Source organism: Sturnus vulgaris, chromosome 6 (genome assembly GCF_052056855.1).
Source record: "Sturnus vulgaris isolate bStuVul1 chromosome 6, bStuVul1.hap1, whole genome shotgun sequence".
In the NCBI taxonomy this organism is placed as follows: domain Eukaryota; kingdom Metazoa; phylum Chordata; class Aves; order Passeriformes; family Sturnidae; genus Sturnus; species Sturnus vulgaris.
Window position 1 is genome coordinate 23,462,982 of NC_142248.1, and position 20,552 is coordinate 23,483,533.

At 35.0% G+C, this 20,552-nt stretch overlaps 1 protein-coding gene across 13 annotated transcripts in view; it reads right to left on the reverse strand.

The window, feature by feature from the left end:
- RALGAPA1 (Ral GTPase activating protein catalytic subunit alpha 1) overlaps positions 1-20,552 on the reverse strand; it is a 131,625-nt gene that overhangs the window by 15,322 nt on the left and 95,751 nt on the right. For all 13 annotated transcript variants that reach the window (XM_014890813.2, XM_088167293.1, XM_014890768.2 and 10 more), the window contains 2 exons: positions 19,819-19,977; positions 17,758-17,885 (listed from right to left, as the gene is read on the reverse strand). In XM_014890813.2, coding sequence (XP_014746299.1) covers positions 17,758-17,885; positions 19,819-19,977 — 287 coding nt within the window. The remainder of the gene's footprint in view (positions 1-17,757; positions 17,886-19,818; positions 19,978-20,552) is intronic.

Genomic DNA, 20,552 nt, shown 5'->3' on the forward strand with positions numbered 1-20,552 from the left:
AGCACATTAGAAGTGAAGTATCTTGGTGGGCCCTAGAAATTCCCAGTGGTGTGTTAACTTATCACTCTATGCATGCTGGCACTGATAGTCTCCCAATTGATCACTCTCTTTTCGCACCAAAGGTGCTGCCAGGAAGCAAAGGCTGAAGGCCCACAGGAGAACAGGCTGCTATCAAAACAAGCTGTTTTTAAAAGTCTGCTTGAATGGGTAAAATGTTTCATGAAAAAGTACAGTAGAGACACCTACTTGCTTTTAAAATGCTCTACTTTCAGAGGTCTCTAAAGGAAACCTTTTAGTTTATCCTATTATATCCAAAGCTTATACACAAATAAGGCAAAAAGAAGGAAAGTTACTGCTTTGAAAATGACAAGGACATTCTTTTTCTCTAGTCTTGGTACAATCTCCTAACCAAATACTGAAGTCTTGACATAGATACTGACTGAGTACGATAATGATGTTTTTGTTACACAGTGAAGAGGATATGCTTATATCAGTTCTAGAAGTCTAATTCAAATGCACACTTAGTACATCCAGAGAAAAGCAATGCACCTAGCTGGGTTGCTGCTCATCCTAACAACCCCCAAAAACATTTGCAGCTTGTTAAAAACATAACTCACAACCAAAAAAATCTGAGACAAACACCAAGTCCAAAGCTTGCTCTACTCCGCACTAAGAAATTACACACTGTCCTCAGAAGGATTCTGTTTCTGTATTAAAGACTGCATAGATGAGATACTTTTATCTTCTATTAATTTATATTTTGAGAACATCCTAGTAATTTTGAAATTCCAATTCTATATGCTTTTGTGGCTGAGGTAATGTAGTTCTACACTGTATTTGAATGCAACTGTCTGCAAGAGTGACCATAAACCCATGGTAGCTAATTTTGACATTACTTCTAATAGGCTAGACATTTATTTCTTTAAAAAACTGCTCTCTAGGAAAGACTTATTAGCACTTACAGACTGAGTGGCACATACAAACTCAATGGCTACTAATAATAGGGCAATGCAAGCTGTATTCTTACTTTGAGTAGATGTTGCCACTGGCATCAGCAATTAAGATGGAATGGGAAGGATGCACAGACAAACCAATGGAGAAAGACTGGCACAGAGTGACAAAACATTTAAACAACAGTATTGTGAGCTTTTAGCTTCTGAAGAAGGTGCTAACTGGAACAAAACAGAATGAAAAAAAATATGATATACATTAATCATGCAGGCACTCATCCAAATGTGTCAGCCAAAATCTTGCAGATACATAACTGCAAAAAGCATAACAAAAAAAAATCACTTCATTATACTTTTTCAGAAGAACCTGTTCTGAAAAATAGAACCAGTACCAGAAAAAATCAGGAATCATATCTTTATAGGTCACTCAGGATGTAGTCACTTCAGCAAATATTTAATTTACATTATGATCCCTTTCTCTAAATCTGTAACTATTTATATTAATAATTATCTGAAAAGATCTATTATTTGAAAATACTGTACTTCCCATTATTAGACCTGTTGATTTGCACTTGGGAACAAGCACCGAAAGCCTGGCTATCAGATCACCTACTTACACCCAATCTTTCTGAAAAACATAATTTCATGTCTTCACCTAATAGCTCTCCATCTCTGCTGATTACATCACTTCCAAGCTTTAGATTCCTATAGCAAAATACATCTACATCTTGCAGAGTCCTTACGCATAATCTAAGCTAAAACTTTTTCTAGCTATCTATCTGAACAAATTACCTAGGCTCTTACCTCACATCTCAGTTACTGCCATATCCTTTTCTCTCTCCTAAATAAATGCATTTTTAATCCTTTTATAATCTACTCAGAGCACTGCAGAATCCACTTTCTGGATATACTACTTAGATGGTACATTCTCTCAGATACTGCCATCAGTCTGCCACTCCCTAGTGCAAATGCAGGCTACTAATTTGAACTTTATAGTCCATACCTATTCCATCCATTTTATTAAAACCACTCACCTCCAGTCAGTTAATGCAGTCACTCTCACTAATCTTGACATTTTTGGAAAGGGACTTTTGTACTTTCCTCTACGTGGCCTATGTGTAGCATCAGGTCTCCACAAGCAATCCCCCTCACAAACTCTCCCTTTGCTATGATTATTGATTTTTTACAATTTACTGTGTCATTCTGACTATACCTTTTCTTTCCATTCTTCTTCACACTTCTCAGTTTTACAGCTGATGAAAATGCATTACAATAAATCTATCTAGTATTTCTCAGTTAAGGACTGGATGCATGATCACTGCTACAGCCATTGACAAATACCAATCCTAAAGCGACACTAATTTGATGCTGGAAAAAATGAAGAAAAAAAAATAGTTTAAACATGGAATAAGATTTCGATGACTTATTTAAGGATATAGCCCTTCACAACTCTGTCATCTATCTATTATCAGAACAACTAAGTGTTAGATTCTCAGATGGGCTGGAGAGGAAATTCTACTGCCTGCTCCAAAAAACATTTGATAACAAATGCTTCCCGAGCATGGACTGGAATCCAGGGACTCTCCTCTCCCAAGAAAGTACCCTGATGATTAGACTATATAGATGAGCATGCACGTTTCCTGTGATTAAGAAGAAATCTTATTTTATGAAACAAAGAACAATTTCAGCAGTGTTGAAGCAAGACACTTTCATGAAAGCTTTATGAATAAAATCTTCCCTCCTCATACTTGCGTATATGTATATATGTGCAGTACACATGTGTAGTATACCATGATATAACTGCATATTATCATATCAATGTATGTAGATGCTTTGGTTCCAGACCTAGGAATAAAAGACAGTGTTTCAATGACTGCCTTGAAATACCTCTTAGGAAGAAAGCTAGAACATGCATTTCTAAATAGCAAGATGGATTTTTTTCAGGTTAAATTACAAACTCCTCTCAGAAATACATGTACAGCTGCATCCCTGGCAGTTCCAACTGTTAGCAAAATCATCTAAGAAGTCAATATATACTGATATGATTCTGGAAAGTATGACTTTGTTAGCCAGGCATTTAGAAAATAATTTAAGACAAGCAGAAACTGAACTGCTGCTCCATCCTTATATGGAAAATGAAAATCCTACACCCAGAGATACTTCCTTGTAGGATCAATGGACACTTGCATAATTACATATATACACAATTTACATAAAAGAGATTAACAATATTTTAAGAAGAGCCTTATAAGAAGGAACTCTCTTGTTTACTACATTTTCCCCCTCAGCAAGTTTAGAAGCACACATCATTTTTAATAGGAAAACCCCCCAAATCTGTAGTACTGTCAACATACTAAAATGCTCCTAGGATATTAGGGACCAAAGTAAAAAAAGAAACAGTGAAGCACAGTGAAGAGCATATACTGGTAGGAGATTTTATGTTTTTGGCTCTCTGGCCTGAAAAGGTGTGCAAACCCCACAGAATTAATTGCTACAGTTTGAGGTATTTAAATGATGAAAAAATTTATTTTATTTGGCATAGTTTTCCTAATAAATTTCAATTCCATACATCAACATGTGAAAGGAGAATGGCCTCCCCTATAAAGATAACAAGTACAGGTTAGGATCAAGGTTTTAAGCTGAAAGGAAAACTTAGTTCCAGGAGAATTTGACTTCTACAGGAAGATGAGACAAAACCCACACACATCACAGAAATGGAATTTTTTTCTGGGAAATCTCACTCTAAAAGAAGAGACTGTGCAGTGGTTGCCAAACCAGCTGAACTCATACTGAGTCACAGCAATTTGTAGTCTTTGTTGGCTCTTAGAGTTAAGGATGTAAGTTGGGCTGCTATTGATTCAGTGCTGGAAGCCCTGCAAGTAGCAGAGTTTTGTATGTAGGTGGGTGATCAGTATCAACTGACAGGAAAAATTAAAGTTCTCTAATATTCTGAAAAGTGACTCTGTAGAAGTGGTATCATGGTGCTCCCTATTTATTACATTTCAGTAATTTCCACATCTAGTTTGCATAGTATACAAACAAAGAGGGTTTTTTTCTTCCAGCTGCATCTTCTGTTTACTCAAGTCACCTCAAAGTCAGTCTGGGTCCTTTTGTGTTTATTAAATACTGTCAATATTGCAAATGGCAAATAAATATTTAGCTAGGTGCATCTGTTTATACAGCTATGCTGTAAATGAGAGAAGCTTCTGCACATACAACTGGACTTAGCCACAACGCCAGTGATTCATAAGGCAGAATTCAGTTCATTCTTCTCATATCTCATACAAGTTATTTAGCTGAAAAAGAAGAAAAAAATTACTATGCTTGACACTACTAAGCAGGTGAAAGAATTAAAAATTTTATAGTCTTTTAAGGTGATTTTTTCCTACTGAACCACTTTTTCAAGACAGCTCTTCTGCAATAAAATGTAACTATATTTTCTTACTCATAAAAATAGAACATAAACCTCAGAGAAATGAAAAATGTATTTCAAAAGTAAACTTGTATGTTGCATTTCGTGAAAACATGATAAAACTGCAGAAGAGGCTCTATTAATGATCCAAAATCAATAATTTAAATAAGTAATGTATATGTTACAATCTACTAATTAATGTAGATATTTCAGTAATAAAATGAGAATGTATATGAAAAACAAGTAACAGACCAAGACTGTAGAATTTAAGCAAGCCTAAAATGTGTTATCTAACATATTTAATGACATTCTTTTTCAACTCAAGCTGTAACTGCAAAGGGCTTTTTTCAGGCAATTTCTGAGGTATTTCATGAAGAAATTAAGGTAATGTATAATAGATACATTTATACAAACTAATTCCATCATTCCAGATATTGCAATTTGTTTCCAAAACACAGTTGCATTATTCTTTGAATAAATAAAATGAAAATTACTTTTCAGCTTTTATACTACTAAACAGTTCAATAAATCTGTGATAAATCATTATCAGGCACTTTTGTAATTTGGAGGAGTTTTTTTATTTAAGATTACTTATCTTACACTTAAAGGACATAATTTACATAATATCTACTCCATGGTTATATGGTTAAAAGTCCTGTAAGGTAAGTGTAGGCTAGATAAAGTTGCAGCCACTGAGTGTTTCCAAGTAAATGGTATTGTTTTCTGCCTAGTCTACTAACATACTACATATTGAAAGGCATTGACTTTATCTGAATTTATGTAAGAATATTAATTTTTACAGTGTGGGTGGTTTCAAAATTGCTAAATTACTGCAAGAAATTCTAACTGATGCTGACATTTTCATTAAAAAACTCAACACATTTAACATTCTGCAAAACTGTCTTTCTAGGAAAATCCTTGATGCATTGTTTACTTTTATGTTGTTCCACAAAATCTTACAGCTCGCTAAATTAATCAGTGGTTTATAACATCTTCTAGGGAAAAAAAAGCTGTGATTCATCAGTGCAGACGACTGGGCTTTAATCCATTTCTATAACCATATTGCCAAGTCTATATTGTTTACATTGCGTCTCAATTAAGAGACAGGCAGGACACCTGGTACTTCTTTATCTAAGTCCCACGGGCTGCCAGATGACTCAAAATCCATAACAGGTGCTAAGGCAGTGTGAGTGGAGCACCATTAACACAAGCTGGAATTGGATAAAATTTGGACTACACTTAACCACTTAAAACACTCAATTATGAAATGAAAAATGTAACCACTCTGCACTAAGGTCCTTTACAGAAGGCTTATAAAGATATGTAGAATTAAAGTGCAAGTGAACTGAACTTAAATTTTAATTTCAGTATATTCTTTAGAACACAAACGATATAAAAACTAATTATATAAAAATGTTCGCGTTCTTTTTAAGACAATCATAGAAAAATAACTATTTATTGAATTAATTCTAATTCTGTTCATCTGCTTAGGCAGCAAAAATGACAAAAATTGTCCTCAGACTTCTAGGAATTTCAAAATTAAGGGAAAAGAGATCTGAATTAAGATTACTTATCAAATTCTCCAACTCTGTAGAACCCAGAAGTTATTTTATTTTAAGGACTTTGGCAAACAGGAACATCTTATGGAAGGATTTAAAAACCAACAAAGGTTCAAGTGAAAACATGTACGATAAAAGATACTCTTTTGCACCAAAAAATCCCACTGCAGATGTCTTTTCAGCACTTTTTCACCTAAGGTGACTGAACTACATATTAAGCTTAGACTCTGACAGAATACACTACATGAGAGAAAAAAATTAGTATCAGAAATTTTACAGTGGACAATTACTTAAGAACTATCTGTATCTAAATGTGCAGTAATCCAATTAAGTTTCTATTTAATATTGTAATTATCAAGAACACAATATAGTGATTTTATTACCAGAGTAAGCAGCTACAAAGTACAGTAAACTGTCATTTAAGACAGTGTCAGAGTATCTATGATAAGCAGCACATTGGCTTAAACTAATGCACTATATGCCTCTAGGGAATAACAGGCTCAGAGACTGGGTTTTAACATCAGAATCTATCCATTAATCTTGACTTAAATATAATCTACTCTGCAGTAAGAGGAAGAATGGGCATTCAATGAATTATCTGTTTGAAATATAGCAGGAACATACTAATACAAGCATAAAGCAGAGAGTAACAGTTTCGGTACCATTTATAGTGCATTGTCGGTTCTACAAACCCTGAACTGCATTTTAGCATGAAGTTAAAAAGTCAGATCAAATGACTAGCAGGATGGGAAAGATTAATACCTCAGCACTGTGACTTTGGCCTGGTGGTTAGAAGAACACTGACAGTATTTAAAAATACTGCACTCATCCACGTTTTAGTAACAGGCTATGGACGTGAAAAGAAAATAGCGAAGAAAACAGTGCTGAAGCCCCTATGCAGGCAGAATTCCCACTCCAACCTACAGGGAGGATTTGTCTTACTAATGCATCCAAGACAGGAATCAATGAATCTATAAGGTATGTTGTGCTAATTGTTTTGAAGCCCATTACAGCTGCCACGGCTTCAGGCTCTCTCTGGAGTGATGGAGCGCTGCTCCTGCGGTCAGACACGAGCGCTCACCTGGCAGCTGTGGGCGTGCAGGAGGCAGCAGGGGAGGCACAGGGCCACTGGCCATGGCATTGGAGTTTATTAAAGCTGTTGTACCAAACAAACCAAGGAAAGGCGTTCAGGTGTGGGCTGAAGTAATGACTGCAACAAATGTGGAATACTACAGGCCAGAGGGGAACTGCAACCCCACAAACTAACTCCTGATGTTGGGAGAGGGATTCATCCTCATTCTGACATCCGGCATTACATCGGTTTTAACTCAAGTAATAGAGGTTGATAGGTGTAAAGAATACAGAAGCAAAACTAATTCCCTACTCTCTGGTATTAGCATGAATGCTTAAGCTTACTGTTTTCATACATTCAAGTATTTAAATTTCTACTTTAAATACCTTCTCTGCATATATAGACATTTTAATTGATAAGAAAAACAGCAAATGCCTTTTCATGAAGAAATCACTCCAATCTGCAAAATTACAAATAAAAATTGTATTAATATTAAATACTGTCTAGTAAAAAGACTGCACATACAGGTATGTGTTCATTTGCCATTCCACACTACTAGTAAAAAAGGAAACTTCTCTAATGAGAAATTCTGTCATTAATTCCAGTCTGTACTTTAATGAAATTTACAACTACCTTTTAAAAATTTTATAGTTGATGAGAATGTTTTCTTTTTATCTTGGGTTGCTGCAGTACCAGTAGCAGATAATCTACTTATAAGCCTCTTTGGAGGGCAGTAAAGTCAATTTTAAGAATGATTTTAAAAACTCAAAGTCAGGCTTCTATTTAAATGGAGAAAACAAATACGAATTTTCAGTTATTTCCCTCTTTTTATATTTTGAACAGCAATTAGCAAAGCAGCCCTTCGCCCTCCTCCCTAATGCTGTCAATCTGTTGAGAGCAGTCTGCAGCACTACAATGGTACTATTGTGAACACAGTCTGGGCTTCCTTCCCACAGAGAGTTAAGTGGGCAGTTCCTGCTGCCCATGATTGGTGTCCAGTGAAACAATACTTAAGAGCCAGGTTTTATCAGTTCCACGCCAAAGAAGTGAAGCCAGGGAACCCAAGCCTTCATATCATGCTGAACCATATGCCAACCCTGCTGGCCCCTAAGGTTTATCACTAGGAATCAGGATCCATCATGTCCCCTGTGAAATTTCACTTCACATACCTTCTGTGAAATGCATGGCTTTGCTGAAAACTGACCTTTTTCCACAATTGGCATGAACAGATGGATGGTAACTATGGTATAGCAAGCTGAAATTAAACTATTTTCTAATAGCATGCATTCTTCTGTGTTTGGGAGGAAAAACATTCAGAAGGAGATAGTTGTATGTATTTGTGACCCATGGATTTATTCAGGTGCAGTTAATCAGCAATTAAACTATTTTCTCAATGTCTAGAAAGTATATTGAAATTAATTTGATTGGCCAGGCTATGATTAGGACTCACGTCCTTCGGACTGCCATATGGTAACTCCAATTACTGTAACATTAACTTTTAATCCTTGCTTTAGCTTATTCAATTTTCCTACTATGTGGCACATACAGAATAAACTATAATATTTTTTTATAATTTTGACCCTGATGAATATTTTTACATGAAGTACATTCCATCTCCAGCTAGATATTTCCACATACTGCCAGGTATTATATACAAGCCCTTTTTCAGACCTGCAGGAGGATGAAGCCAACCCATGTGCTAGTTTCTATTAATCTATTTTTTTTTTGGTACCTATGATCTTCTAATCCCTTTGTTGGCACTGGAAAGCATGCCCCAACTGTTTTCATTACCATATGCAGAATGATGCAGAAACAGTTTGCCAATATCTTATTCAACTCACCCAAAAACATCACTATCTCACAACAACTATGGTTTTGCCAGTTTTGGTTGTTATAAATAATCTCCCACATTTCCCACCAATTTAAATATCAGAATCAACCATATGGAATGCCACATACTTATTTTTATATATACATGGTTTTTTGTGTTTTAACATACAAACCTTGCAAGTTGTGCGCACATCCCTTATCTGTTATGAGGGTGAATTTATGAAAAGGATTAAATTAATACATAGTGCTGTTTTTTGCAGCATAAAACCAGGGCTTAAATAGTTTAAAAACACTTATTTCTTTACATCTTAGAAATATCAAGAAAAATTGTTTAATCTTCCAGGATTTTATTCACAGGCTTCTGAGAGCTATCAAAGAAATCTGTATGAATTTTAACACCTTAAGGGGGCAAGAGTCTTAACATTTTAACAAAGGGCTTTTGTTACCCAAAATGTTTAATTAATTAATAAGGTTAAGTAGGTATTAACAAAAAACCTGTCACTTTGTGTTACACACAAGGCAATCAATCTGCGTAACATTGGATTAGTTTATCTTTTTCATTCCAGTTTAAGGACTTGAAGCCTTCTCCCTGCAATTTTTTTATTAAAAAGGGATTTATAGACTTTAAAAACACATTTTATAATGAAAGAGTGATTTCACTACTTTCAACTTACAACATACAAAAATTCCTCCCTTAAAAATATGTTGTAACAAGAAAAATTTCCTTCCCTCAAGGGATCTGTAATGACATATCCAGACTCAGAAGTTCTAGAAGGCTGAAAAAGCAGGTCATTGCTTTTCAGGATAGCTCACTGCCCTCCTTCTATTCTAAAGGAGAATGCCACTGGCATAAGTCTACCCGTATTTTGTTGAGAAATCAGTAGAACCAATATTTCTCCTTCAGACGCGTAAATTACATTTATGAAAGAATGTAGAAGTAAGAGAATCTAGAATATATTTTTCCAAACAATACAAAAAGATGAGTCTCCCCCTAAGTGTTTACAACATCAACAGAGCACTCAGGTCTTAATAAATGCAATTAATAGTAGAAAACTACATTACTACAGTCAATCAGTTTTGCTAACTTGTTGTTTTGTGTTTTTACCACTTTCAAGACAGTCTCATGTATTTCATTAGGGAAGAGTAGCTAATAAATGAAGCTGTACTGGTGATATGAAATATGTTGTAGATATCTTGTGATAACAGCATTATTAAACCCATCTGCTTAAACTGTATCCCTTTAACATGTGCTTCAGGCCAGGCAGTTTCACCTCAATGCCTGCAAAGGCCATGGAGCAGATCTTTCTGGAAACTGTACTAAGACACATTGGGAAATAAGGTGGTGATTTGAGACAGCCAACACAGCTGTCCTAAGGACAAATAATGAACAAATGTGTTTGCCTTCTATAACAGTGTAACCACACTTGTACATGAGACAAGAGCAAAAGAGATGACAACAGATGTCATCTACCTGGATCTGTGCAAGGCATCTGACACTGTCCAACACGATATCCCTTTCTCCACATTTGAGAGACATGGATTTGATGGATGAACTGCTTGGTGGATCAGGAATTGTCTGGATGATCACACTCAAAGAATTGTGATTAACAATACAATGTCATGCTTCAACTTATTTCTCACATTAAAAATACATGAAAAACAAGTGAAATTTTGTGAAATTATATTCACTACATGAAAATGTAGCAAACACAGCCGCTTGCTACACACATCTGCTACTATTTCTCCAACAGTTATTTGAAGTGTCTATATGACAAATGCTAAGGCAAGAGTTTAAAAGCCTACCACAAATGTTGGCTCAATCAGTTGTCTCTAGCTGCTAAAATCAAAGGCATTTAAAGTGATGCTTTGGAATTATTCATTGCAAAACAATCCTATTCTTTCAACAGGTAACTAATAAATGATGGCTGAGAACAGGCTTGCACTACCTCTGAAGTCCAATTGTTACTCAGGACACTGCCTACTTTTGCTCCCTGGTGTTGTATTTTAACTCTAATTGCATGATCAAGCCAATAAATTGGACTCAGGGGACAAAAAACCCTGCAAAAGTACCTACCCTGACAAAACCAGAGGTTTCAAGAAAATGCACTTCAAACAGAACTGAGGCAAGACGAGACAAGCAAAGGAGAGGTATAAGGCTTGAAAGATAGTCATTAATACTGACAGATTACTGTAATTCTGGCTGTCAAGGTGATCGATTTAAGCAGCATATGCCAATCAATACTCTTCTCATTTACTGAGCAGCATGAGATATATAGTTAGGCAAGATGTCCCTAAGACAGGATTTCAAACCATACTTAACGAACATAAATAGCAAAATTTATGCTTTGGAATCTTAGCTCTTTTTTCATTTATCTTCTCGTCTTTTTTTTTTAATTGAGCAAACTTCAACATGATGTTATTCATAGAGAAGTTATTTTAGATTATTCTATTACACTGCATTGCCATTGTGCCAATTCCTTTACATAAGATATTTCAAACTGTACTAATTTTCTGTATAACATATTAAAACATTAAACTTGAACATGAACATTCTTAAATGCAGCAGTTATTTAAGTACTGTGCATTTTGCTTTTTTGGCATTTGTGGTTTGTCATTCTGAGCACTTTAGCCATTCATGGCCATACAAGTAACCCGGCATTACATCTTTCTGATATTTTCACAGCAATTTTCCTTACAACAGTCTCTTCTTGTTCAAAAATACTTGTGAAATCACAGGAAAATACATAAATTTGTGTTTGGAACTTTGGAAGAAAAACAAAGATGCAGTCATTACAGTTGTTGCATACCTACAAGGAGATACAGACACACACGACTCTATAGAAATATATAGAGATATAAGACTTTCCTCTTATATTTAGGTTTCTTATAATGTACAACTGTTACATGATTCCTTAAAACCAAAATACCTGAATAATCCATTAAAACAATCATATATTTCTATAGGTCTTAGAAATCTTCAGTTTTTCATGTTGCATCGTTGTATGCAGGCATTTAATTAATCAATCACATTTATAATTATTAAAATATTAAATAAGTTGTCAGCAGAACTAGGATCTGAGAGAACATCCAGAGCAATTCAAAGTACAGGAAAGACTGAACATCATATTCTGTACTTTATGAGTCTTGCTTGAACTAGGAAAACAATTTTCACTGCTAAACAGTAAAACGGATTTCAGAAATAACTGTGTTTTCTTCGGGAAAAACCAGCAGGGGTCATATGATGAACTCATCCATGCCTCTTACTTGAAATCATATCAGATAAGGCTACAACAGTAGGCATCAGGGATGGAATAAATATTCACTGAAATTCTGAAGTTTGTAATTATTTGTATAAAATATATAAAGTAGTTTTTAAAAAGTGTATCAAGCATTATTTTTAATGTTGGTATCCTCTCACCTGTGATGACAGAAAAAATGAATAACAGGTATATTAGAAGCTTATTAAACGTCCTGTATCAAAAACGTATTACCAGAAATACAGCAAACTTTCCAGACGCTTGGCATGTGGCAGATGAAAAAAAATCCTAAACCAGAAAATACTAGAAGAGTAATCATAATTTCATGCATTATTCCTTCCACTACACCAAAACTATGAGAGCAAGCAACCCTTACACCTCTCCCATGTGATACACAGTTGTCATTGATGCACGATCACTCTATTCACTTTTTTTTCTTGGAGATGCTCATGCAGCTTTAATATAGGGAAACTGGCAGTGCCAGTATCAGTGCTATCGAGTTTTAACTTCTAAGATTCTGTACTAGTAAGAAATCTTCAAAATCTTCACAAGTTACAGTTTGAAAATTCAAGTGCAACAAATATTCTAATTAAGTGAAACAAATGTAACCAGAAATCTGAAGAATACACTTTGCTCACTGTATGTCATTAATAACGAACACTTCCTTCACTCTTCCAGGGCCTGCAATTCTATCTTGTGGCAGGAAATGGTCAAGCAAGAACAACAAACAGCAACACTACCAGTTCTAATAAAATCTTTTCCTGGGGCAGTTGAGTATCACCTCAATAAAAAAAAGCTTTTTCTGAGTGATCAGTTTCTAATACAAAGCAGACTTTTAACAAACCACTCATAGACATTACTTTATTCATAAATAAGTTACTACCTTGTCAGACACCATATGGGGTTAATACCTTCCCTTTCTCTAGAAGACAACTGTCAAAAGATTAGCTACAATACATTAAGTACCAACTGATTAGTCATACAATATCAAGAAAGTTAGGAGGATGTCAAATTTTCAGTTTTGATAACAAAGATTAATTTATCTAATAATTCAGATTACAATTACTCTATACATTTTTTTAGATGGAATAATTAAAGCAGCATAATTTTCACTGTTTAAATGAATTGGTTTCGTATGACCAAAAAAAATCTCCAAAAAGAAATGCCAGTTCTTGGCACTAGGTCAAACACTTTGCAGATTATTAGAAAGAAGTGAGAATTACGCTATGATGATTAAGGATAAAACAGTCATGCATATTCCAGGTATCCTAAAATATCTATAAATTTCAGATTTAAAAGATATTAAAGAGGTTTAATTACTGTGTGTTTAGCTTCTTACTGTGTGTCTTAGGTAGCATCTGTAATAGGGGAATACTATGTAAGACAGAAAGTGTCTGAATTGCACTATCTGATGTGCAGATAGTTTGGAATAATTGTCAGCCCTCCAGAATTTGTGTACAATGAAAAAAGTGACACTAATTTTTTCACAATTGCAATTTCACTCCCACGAGGTTTCTAGTATTTGCCCTGCTTTGTTGCAGTAATTGTAAAAAGTTGGATCACTGAAGGTGCCTACTATGTCAAGGTGTACCTCTTGGCATCTGGCCAACATCTGCTGTTTATTCAGGAAGTTCAAATAAAATTGTATATGAAGTCACAATTCCTACTGTTCCAAATACTTAGTATTGATCCATTTCCCATAGATGGTTGATTCTGAATTCAGAATGTGACAAAGTGCTTGGTCTGAGACATGAGCCATGAATAAAACTCTTCATATCAAGAACTTCAATGCAATTTACGAAATAAAGAGTATTTAACAATCCTTATTCTACATCACAGTGAAAACGACTGTTCTCAACATTTAGTTCCAATATTACACCTGCATTTATAAGTGTTAGATGTTTTCCTAGCATATGTGCAGCCTGAGCGTACTCAGGAGATAAGCATGCACTTTGTAAGACAATGGCAAATGCAATGAAGAGAAGAAACACATCGGCTATGGGACAGAGAGGGAGTTACTGCTGTTTCATTAGCAAGACACCACAAGTATTTTGTGTTTGTCACCTGTTTCTGCGTGCATGTATGCCACCTGTTCCTGAGGAGGTACTGATATAAGAGAGCCAGGCCACCAAAAAGTACTGGGGGCCCGACAGCCCTTGAAGGAGAAACTAAAGGAAATGCTACACACCAATGCAAAACTCCACCCAAAATAGCAATATTCTCTTCACACAGCTGCAGCAATGAGTGTGTAAAGAATCAAATAAAGCAGGAGATCTGCCATGCATGACTAATGTTTGCCGATAAATTTAGTGAATTTTTAATCTTAACACATGACAATATGGAAACATATTATAGTATTCTGAGCAAAGAATAAAACCACAGAGCAGATAAAACCTTTAAAAACCATTAACCAAACCAAATCTTTGAAGTGTTTTGCTATGTAAGTATCCCATCAGGAATGTCAAAATAACGTCAGAAAGAGGAAGCTGATTGACAGAACATGTCAGTCTCAGAAAGCTACTTCAGGCTGTACAACATATACTCAAAGTTGGAGAAGATGACCAGAATTTCTGGTATCCATGCAACCATTATTATACCATTCACACATACTACCATTGCCACCCTGTGATTAACAGACCAGCGCATTAAGGAAAAAGTTGCAATCAGGTTACGTGAAGAGGACTGAATATCCCTGCTGATTACAAATGACAGCTGATTTTTTCAGTCAGGTTTGCACTTAGAAAATGCACTGTCTCAGAGGGGAGATAAGCTCTCCTTGGAAGTAGGAGGGTCAAACTCAGTGCCAATTTTTTCTCATCCCATACACAAGCAAATCAAAACTGTCTTAGTTTAATCAAGAGTTTACAGTGATCCATCACCACAAGATGTACAAGGTGATATTATAAACATTCTTCAAAAATGGATAAGCACAGGCCCACATATACATCTTTAACTCCATACTAAGTCAAAAAGTGCTCATCAAGTATTACAGTACCAGAAAACAAACTGCACACCTGCAGGCAGAGAGACACCCATACAGTCATGCTGGCTAAATTAACTATTTCTGCTGGTCTACTACTGTAAAAAGAAGGGTTAAAACAGAAATGTAGTACCTAACATCTGTTTTGTTTCACAAGTCTCAAGTACTCTTGTGCCCTTGACATCCACAGTCAACTGGATATCTATTAGCCATCATCCAAATTCCTAATAAACTAGCACTGCTCAGTATGTTAGAGATTCATAAGTAGGTAAATGAAGATCAGTTTCAAGAATATCACTTCAGGATTCCCTTTCACTGACACTGTTATGGTCCTGGACTTGTGGAAATCCTTGATCATCAGCTTCACTCTTCCATTTTGTGTACTTTCTGAAAAAGAGCTTTTTTGTTCCCTTTTTCCTCCCTCTTCAAATGTATTGTTTTCACCACTCTGAGCCTTCTTTTTCTTTGTTCCAGCAATATTCCAACACAAGGCAAGGCCGCCTTGATTAGTGAATCCTGTCTGTCTTCCACAAGAGACATTAATTCCACTAGTGTCTCCAGAAAAGCTATTTAACCACAGAACATAAAATATGCCTGTTCCCCACACCCTTTAGTCCACTACAAACTTAAAAGCCAGAAATGAACTGCTGCAGCCATAGCTAAAATATCTCAGAGGAAAAAAAGCAGGAGACAATAAAGACAGTCCTTGATGTCTTCAACTCTCTGCTATCACAGGAACATAATTAGATTCAACTTTCAAATGTTCCTAGATAACAGACAATGTCCATGTTACAGGAAACATCCACCACTCTTAGCCATTCTTGTATGAGAGAAATTCCTTCTTGACCTCAAGTCTGGCCATGGGTTGAACAATGAGAGCATGTCCGTGACATTTATAATCAAGAGGTTTTTATACCACTGAGATTTAGGCCAGACTTCGAAGTTTAGCATTTTTTGCTGTTCTCCATGGACACAACTGACTCCATCAGAGCCTAATTCAAGTCACGATTCAAGTTTGTAGAGTTTTTTTTCTAATTTCACACCAAGTAAATGGCTTTTAAAGAACTTCCCATAAGCCCATTTTAATTTTTAAATTATTATACTGAACAGTAAATATAAGATACTCCAAGCCAGATGGAAAAATAATTCCACTGACAACTTAACAAAGCCACCCTTTAATATCAGTGTCCAGTCAACTGGTACTTCATAAGCTTACCAAGTGATGAAATGAAACCCACCAAACAATGCTATCTAAAATCAAATACACATAATGCTTTCCACTTACCATGCTAACCATACTAGAAGACACATCAGCATTTTAATGGAGGCCACATTATGACATAAATGACATGCTGTGCTTTGATGCACATTAAAAAGTAAAATTTGGAGAACTGAATTAAAAATGCAGTGCACAGCTCCGTGGAACTGGCCAATTCCTACACATTGAGCTGGTAAGCTACATCCAAGGAATTTAATAAAACTATTATTCTCTGCAGTTTGAACATACAAGTCTGTGGGGCTTTTTTGGTACTGGAAGTTTACTATTTCAAAGTAAATTGTTTTCCAATTGCTCATCACTATACATCAATATAATGCCCTAAAAAATCACTTTTGATGGTTGATGATGATAATGATAATACATCTTAAATTTTTTGACTAAGCTACTTGAGTAATGACAGAAAGATCGGACCTTTTCAAACACGAAAATACAATGAATCAACGTGTGTCATCTACAGAAATGGCACAAACATCACTTAATGTGATCACATAAAAGACATCCATCATTCATCTGTAAATCCATTTCATCATATCTAATCCAAAACTCTGCAAGTATTAACAGTCAGCTATAGAAAAAAATATTATTTTAGCAACAATCTATCACTTGACAAGTACTAGTATTTACCGCTTGGTTAGAAAATAAGCACAGAATTCTTTTGGATCAAAATTTAAACTTATCTTCCAGTTTATGATTTTCAAAAGTTTCTTGTCGATTTAACTAACAGGTTGATTTTAACTTGTTGATTTAACTAACAGAACTCAATCTTAAGTAAGGAAAGGGGTAAAAGTGACTGACTTACCTTATGTTTTTAAACTTATGGTTGATAAATCTATTCTTCCAAGAGCAGCTCCTCCAAAACATAAAATTTCAGTTCCAACAGCAACAACAGAAAAGAGACGGCCTTTTCTGACGTGTTTACAAAGATACTAACATGACACCAACTTGGTATTCTGAGCTGAATAAGAAAATCTGTACAATGGAAGTTTAATAAACTTCTCACCTTGAAGGAAAGCAGCATTCTTGGAACTAGAAAATAAAATTAAGTCACACTAATACTGGATAAATACTTAATATCTTAAAAAAAGAAAGATTATTAACATCATGATAGTGCGATTTTTGAAAGAGTGTTCACAAAATGGTCATTAAAATAATTTTGTTAACAAAAAATTACAAGTCCATGCTACAAAACATTAGAAATAGGCAATTTTTCACTATTTAGTCTATTCTTTATTCAATTAAAAAAGGTGGTCTTCATCTGAATGCTCTTCTATGGGTTTAAGCTCCTTAAAGGCACCATCACCATTAAGAAAAAATCCCTATATTAATCTGAAAAGAAGAAAAAAAACCCCATGAGTATCATATCTGTAGAACTGCAAGGGAATGTATATGCCTTGGAAACCATTTGAGTGAAAGGATACAAGTTTTGGTATAATGGGATTAATGATTTCAATGCACGGCTTGCATTTATAGCTGTTGCACGAACCATAATAGGCAGAATTTTTCCATTCACAATAGCACCATCAAAGAGTGGACCAAAAAATGGAACCTGAATAAAAAATTAAGAAGTTCAACATAAAGCAAGACAAGATCATAGCTATAACAATTAGCAATCAACATTAACAATAGAGCACTCAAATATATGTCTTTTCCCCTCCTCATGGCTAGATAATCAAACCAGTTATTGTGTTGCAAGTCAGTCTTTTTCTCTTGTGGAAATATACAGCCATATAACTGCTTGATATCCTTGGCAACAGATAACACAGCATTTGAAAAAAATTAAGCAACTATTTGAATACTATGTCTCATCAAAGATAATTTCCAACATTTGCTGCAAAAATCCTAGGAACAGTCATGCATATAATGTCTATGAGGTTGATAGCCTAGATGATAATATTATAGATGGTAAGAAGCAAAAGAAATTATTACCCAAATTCTAAAATATTTTTATCATGGCTCTAGTTATTAACATGTCTACAAGGACCAACCCAGTGTGAAAGTGTAATACAGTTACTGGTGGATTGACCCTCACCTTCTATTTCCTTTTTTTTTCTTCTGTTCTTCTTCCTTTCTACATTATCTAAACAAAAAGACTGTAAGACTTTTACAGAAGAAATCTGGGGTGAAAGTTTCGCCTCTTTGGAACCTAATTGTAAAACTTTATTTGTGAGATCCGTGGGAAACCTCAATATTTAGCATAGCTAGCCCCCTAGGTGAATAGAACAGATAGATCTTATATTATGGCATTACTTTTCTCTCTAATCAATCATTACTTCGCAGTTAAAACAAACCAAAACAAACATTCAGTATTAAGTATCTCCATTTCCTGCACATGTGAATAAAGTTCTGAAGCTGCTCACATAAAGCAGGAGAAGAGCAGCAAAATCCGTGCATCAGCTTAGCAAAGCGAGCAGAGTGTACACTAAATATTTTTCCTGCTAAGAGGAAACAAATTCTGCAAAAGAATTTTAGATCCTGGTATTACTTTTGCCATTAGTCATTTAATGTAGTTTTGAGAATACTGAAATCTAATGAAGGCACTTTTTCCACATACAAGGAGTTCTTTTTGGACTAACAACAACCCCTGTTTTCAGCAGTTTTTGCCTTCCTTCTTAACCTGCATGCTCCCAATAATACAACTATTTGTAGTTAAAGTAGCAAAAAAAAGAATATGCTGATCAGTTAAAAATAAAAGTAATCCAACAATAACAAGACTATTATTTCATGCCTATCAATAGATAGAGGCAATCATCACAACAAGGTAATCCTATTTTTGTCATACCTCATTTATTGATACGAGTGCTTGTGGTAATAATTTTATTAAAGTATAGAAATTCATGGCAAGTGACATCACACAGAGAAGTTAGGTAGTACAAAAACTCGTGACTACTTTTACTCAGTCAGTTTAGTGTTCACAATCCTAAACCACTGTTTTAAGAACAGGGTCAGCACTGACATTTGAGGAACAGTCATTAGAAAGAATGTGTATTCTTATGAATGAAGGATCTTACTTTACTGAGTTCATCCCCAAATTCTTATGTGGAGTTAGGAAAGTAAAAGTAAAAAATAAAGTAAAAAAGTAAAAAATAGGTTGGAGAGGAAAAAGGGGGGAGTATGACATGGATAGAGGAAGGTGGAACAGCCATTATTCAACTCCCTTGGTTATGCATTAAATTTGATTTAAAAAGTTTGACAGGTTCACTGTAGTATTTAAACTATTATGCAGAATATTCTAGTTTTGTTTCAGGATTATGTTGTTAGCAGACACGCTTTACAGCATCAGGCCTTTGCAATTTCAAGTTACTTATTTTACTGTGCACTGTACTCACTGAGCTCTTCCTTTTCCCTCCCAGCACCACTGAACTGTCCATGCTTAAGATATCACCTTGTTGGATCAATCTATTATACCAAAACCTCAGATTCCAAACAGAAGTGTTCATGTTAAACACGTGAAGGAAACACAAACGAAAACAAATCATTACCTCAGGCTTTTTCATGATCTGGATACTGAACATATGGTTTTTCATGGGATAGATAACTATAAGAACGTCACCAAATTCTGTTGGAATGATTCCTCTTCTATAATCTCGAGTATGTTCTGACCAGACAATGTGTACTTCATCATTTCCTAAATGTCTTAGCTGGAAAATCAGGGATAAAACACCATCAGTTTGAATATTCTTAATTAATATTCTATAGCCATACAGCTATATTAAATGTACATATTTAAAAAAACCAAACTCACTAAAAACATGTGAAGAAAAATGAGTAAAATAACCAAGTTATACAACAGTTCTTTTACCATTTCAGTGTATTAGTTAACAGCACTGCATCGTGCTATAGATTTTTATACATTTGTGTTAATTTCTATTTAAATTAACAGATATATGAATATCTGTTTCCTACTGGAAGCTAAAATTTTGTTAGTATCTCGAGAATGCAGAGTGGTTTAATCTGATTTACTAAAATGTGTTCAAGATTGTCATCACTGATCGGCAGAAAATTACTAAATTCTGTATAAACCTCTAAAGTATATGAATGGAGATCTGTTTAAAAGTTACATATCTGAGAAGTTAACCTCATCATTGTAGCCAAATTCCAAACTGCCTACTACAAACAAAAAGTTTCTAAAGGAGAATAGCTACTGCATTCTCCATAGTTCCCAGAATAACTAAGATAAATGCACATTTTCCATGAAACCTGGACACCTTTGTAA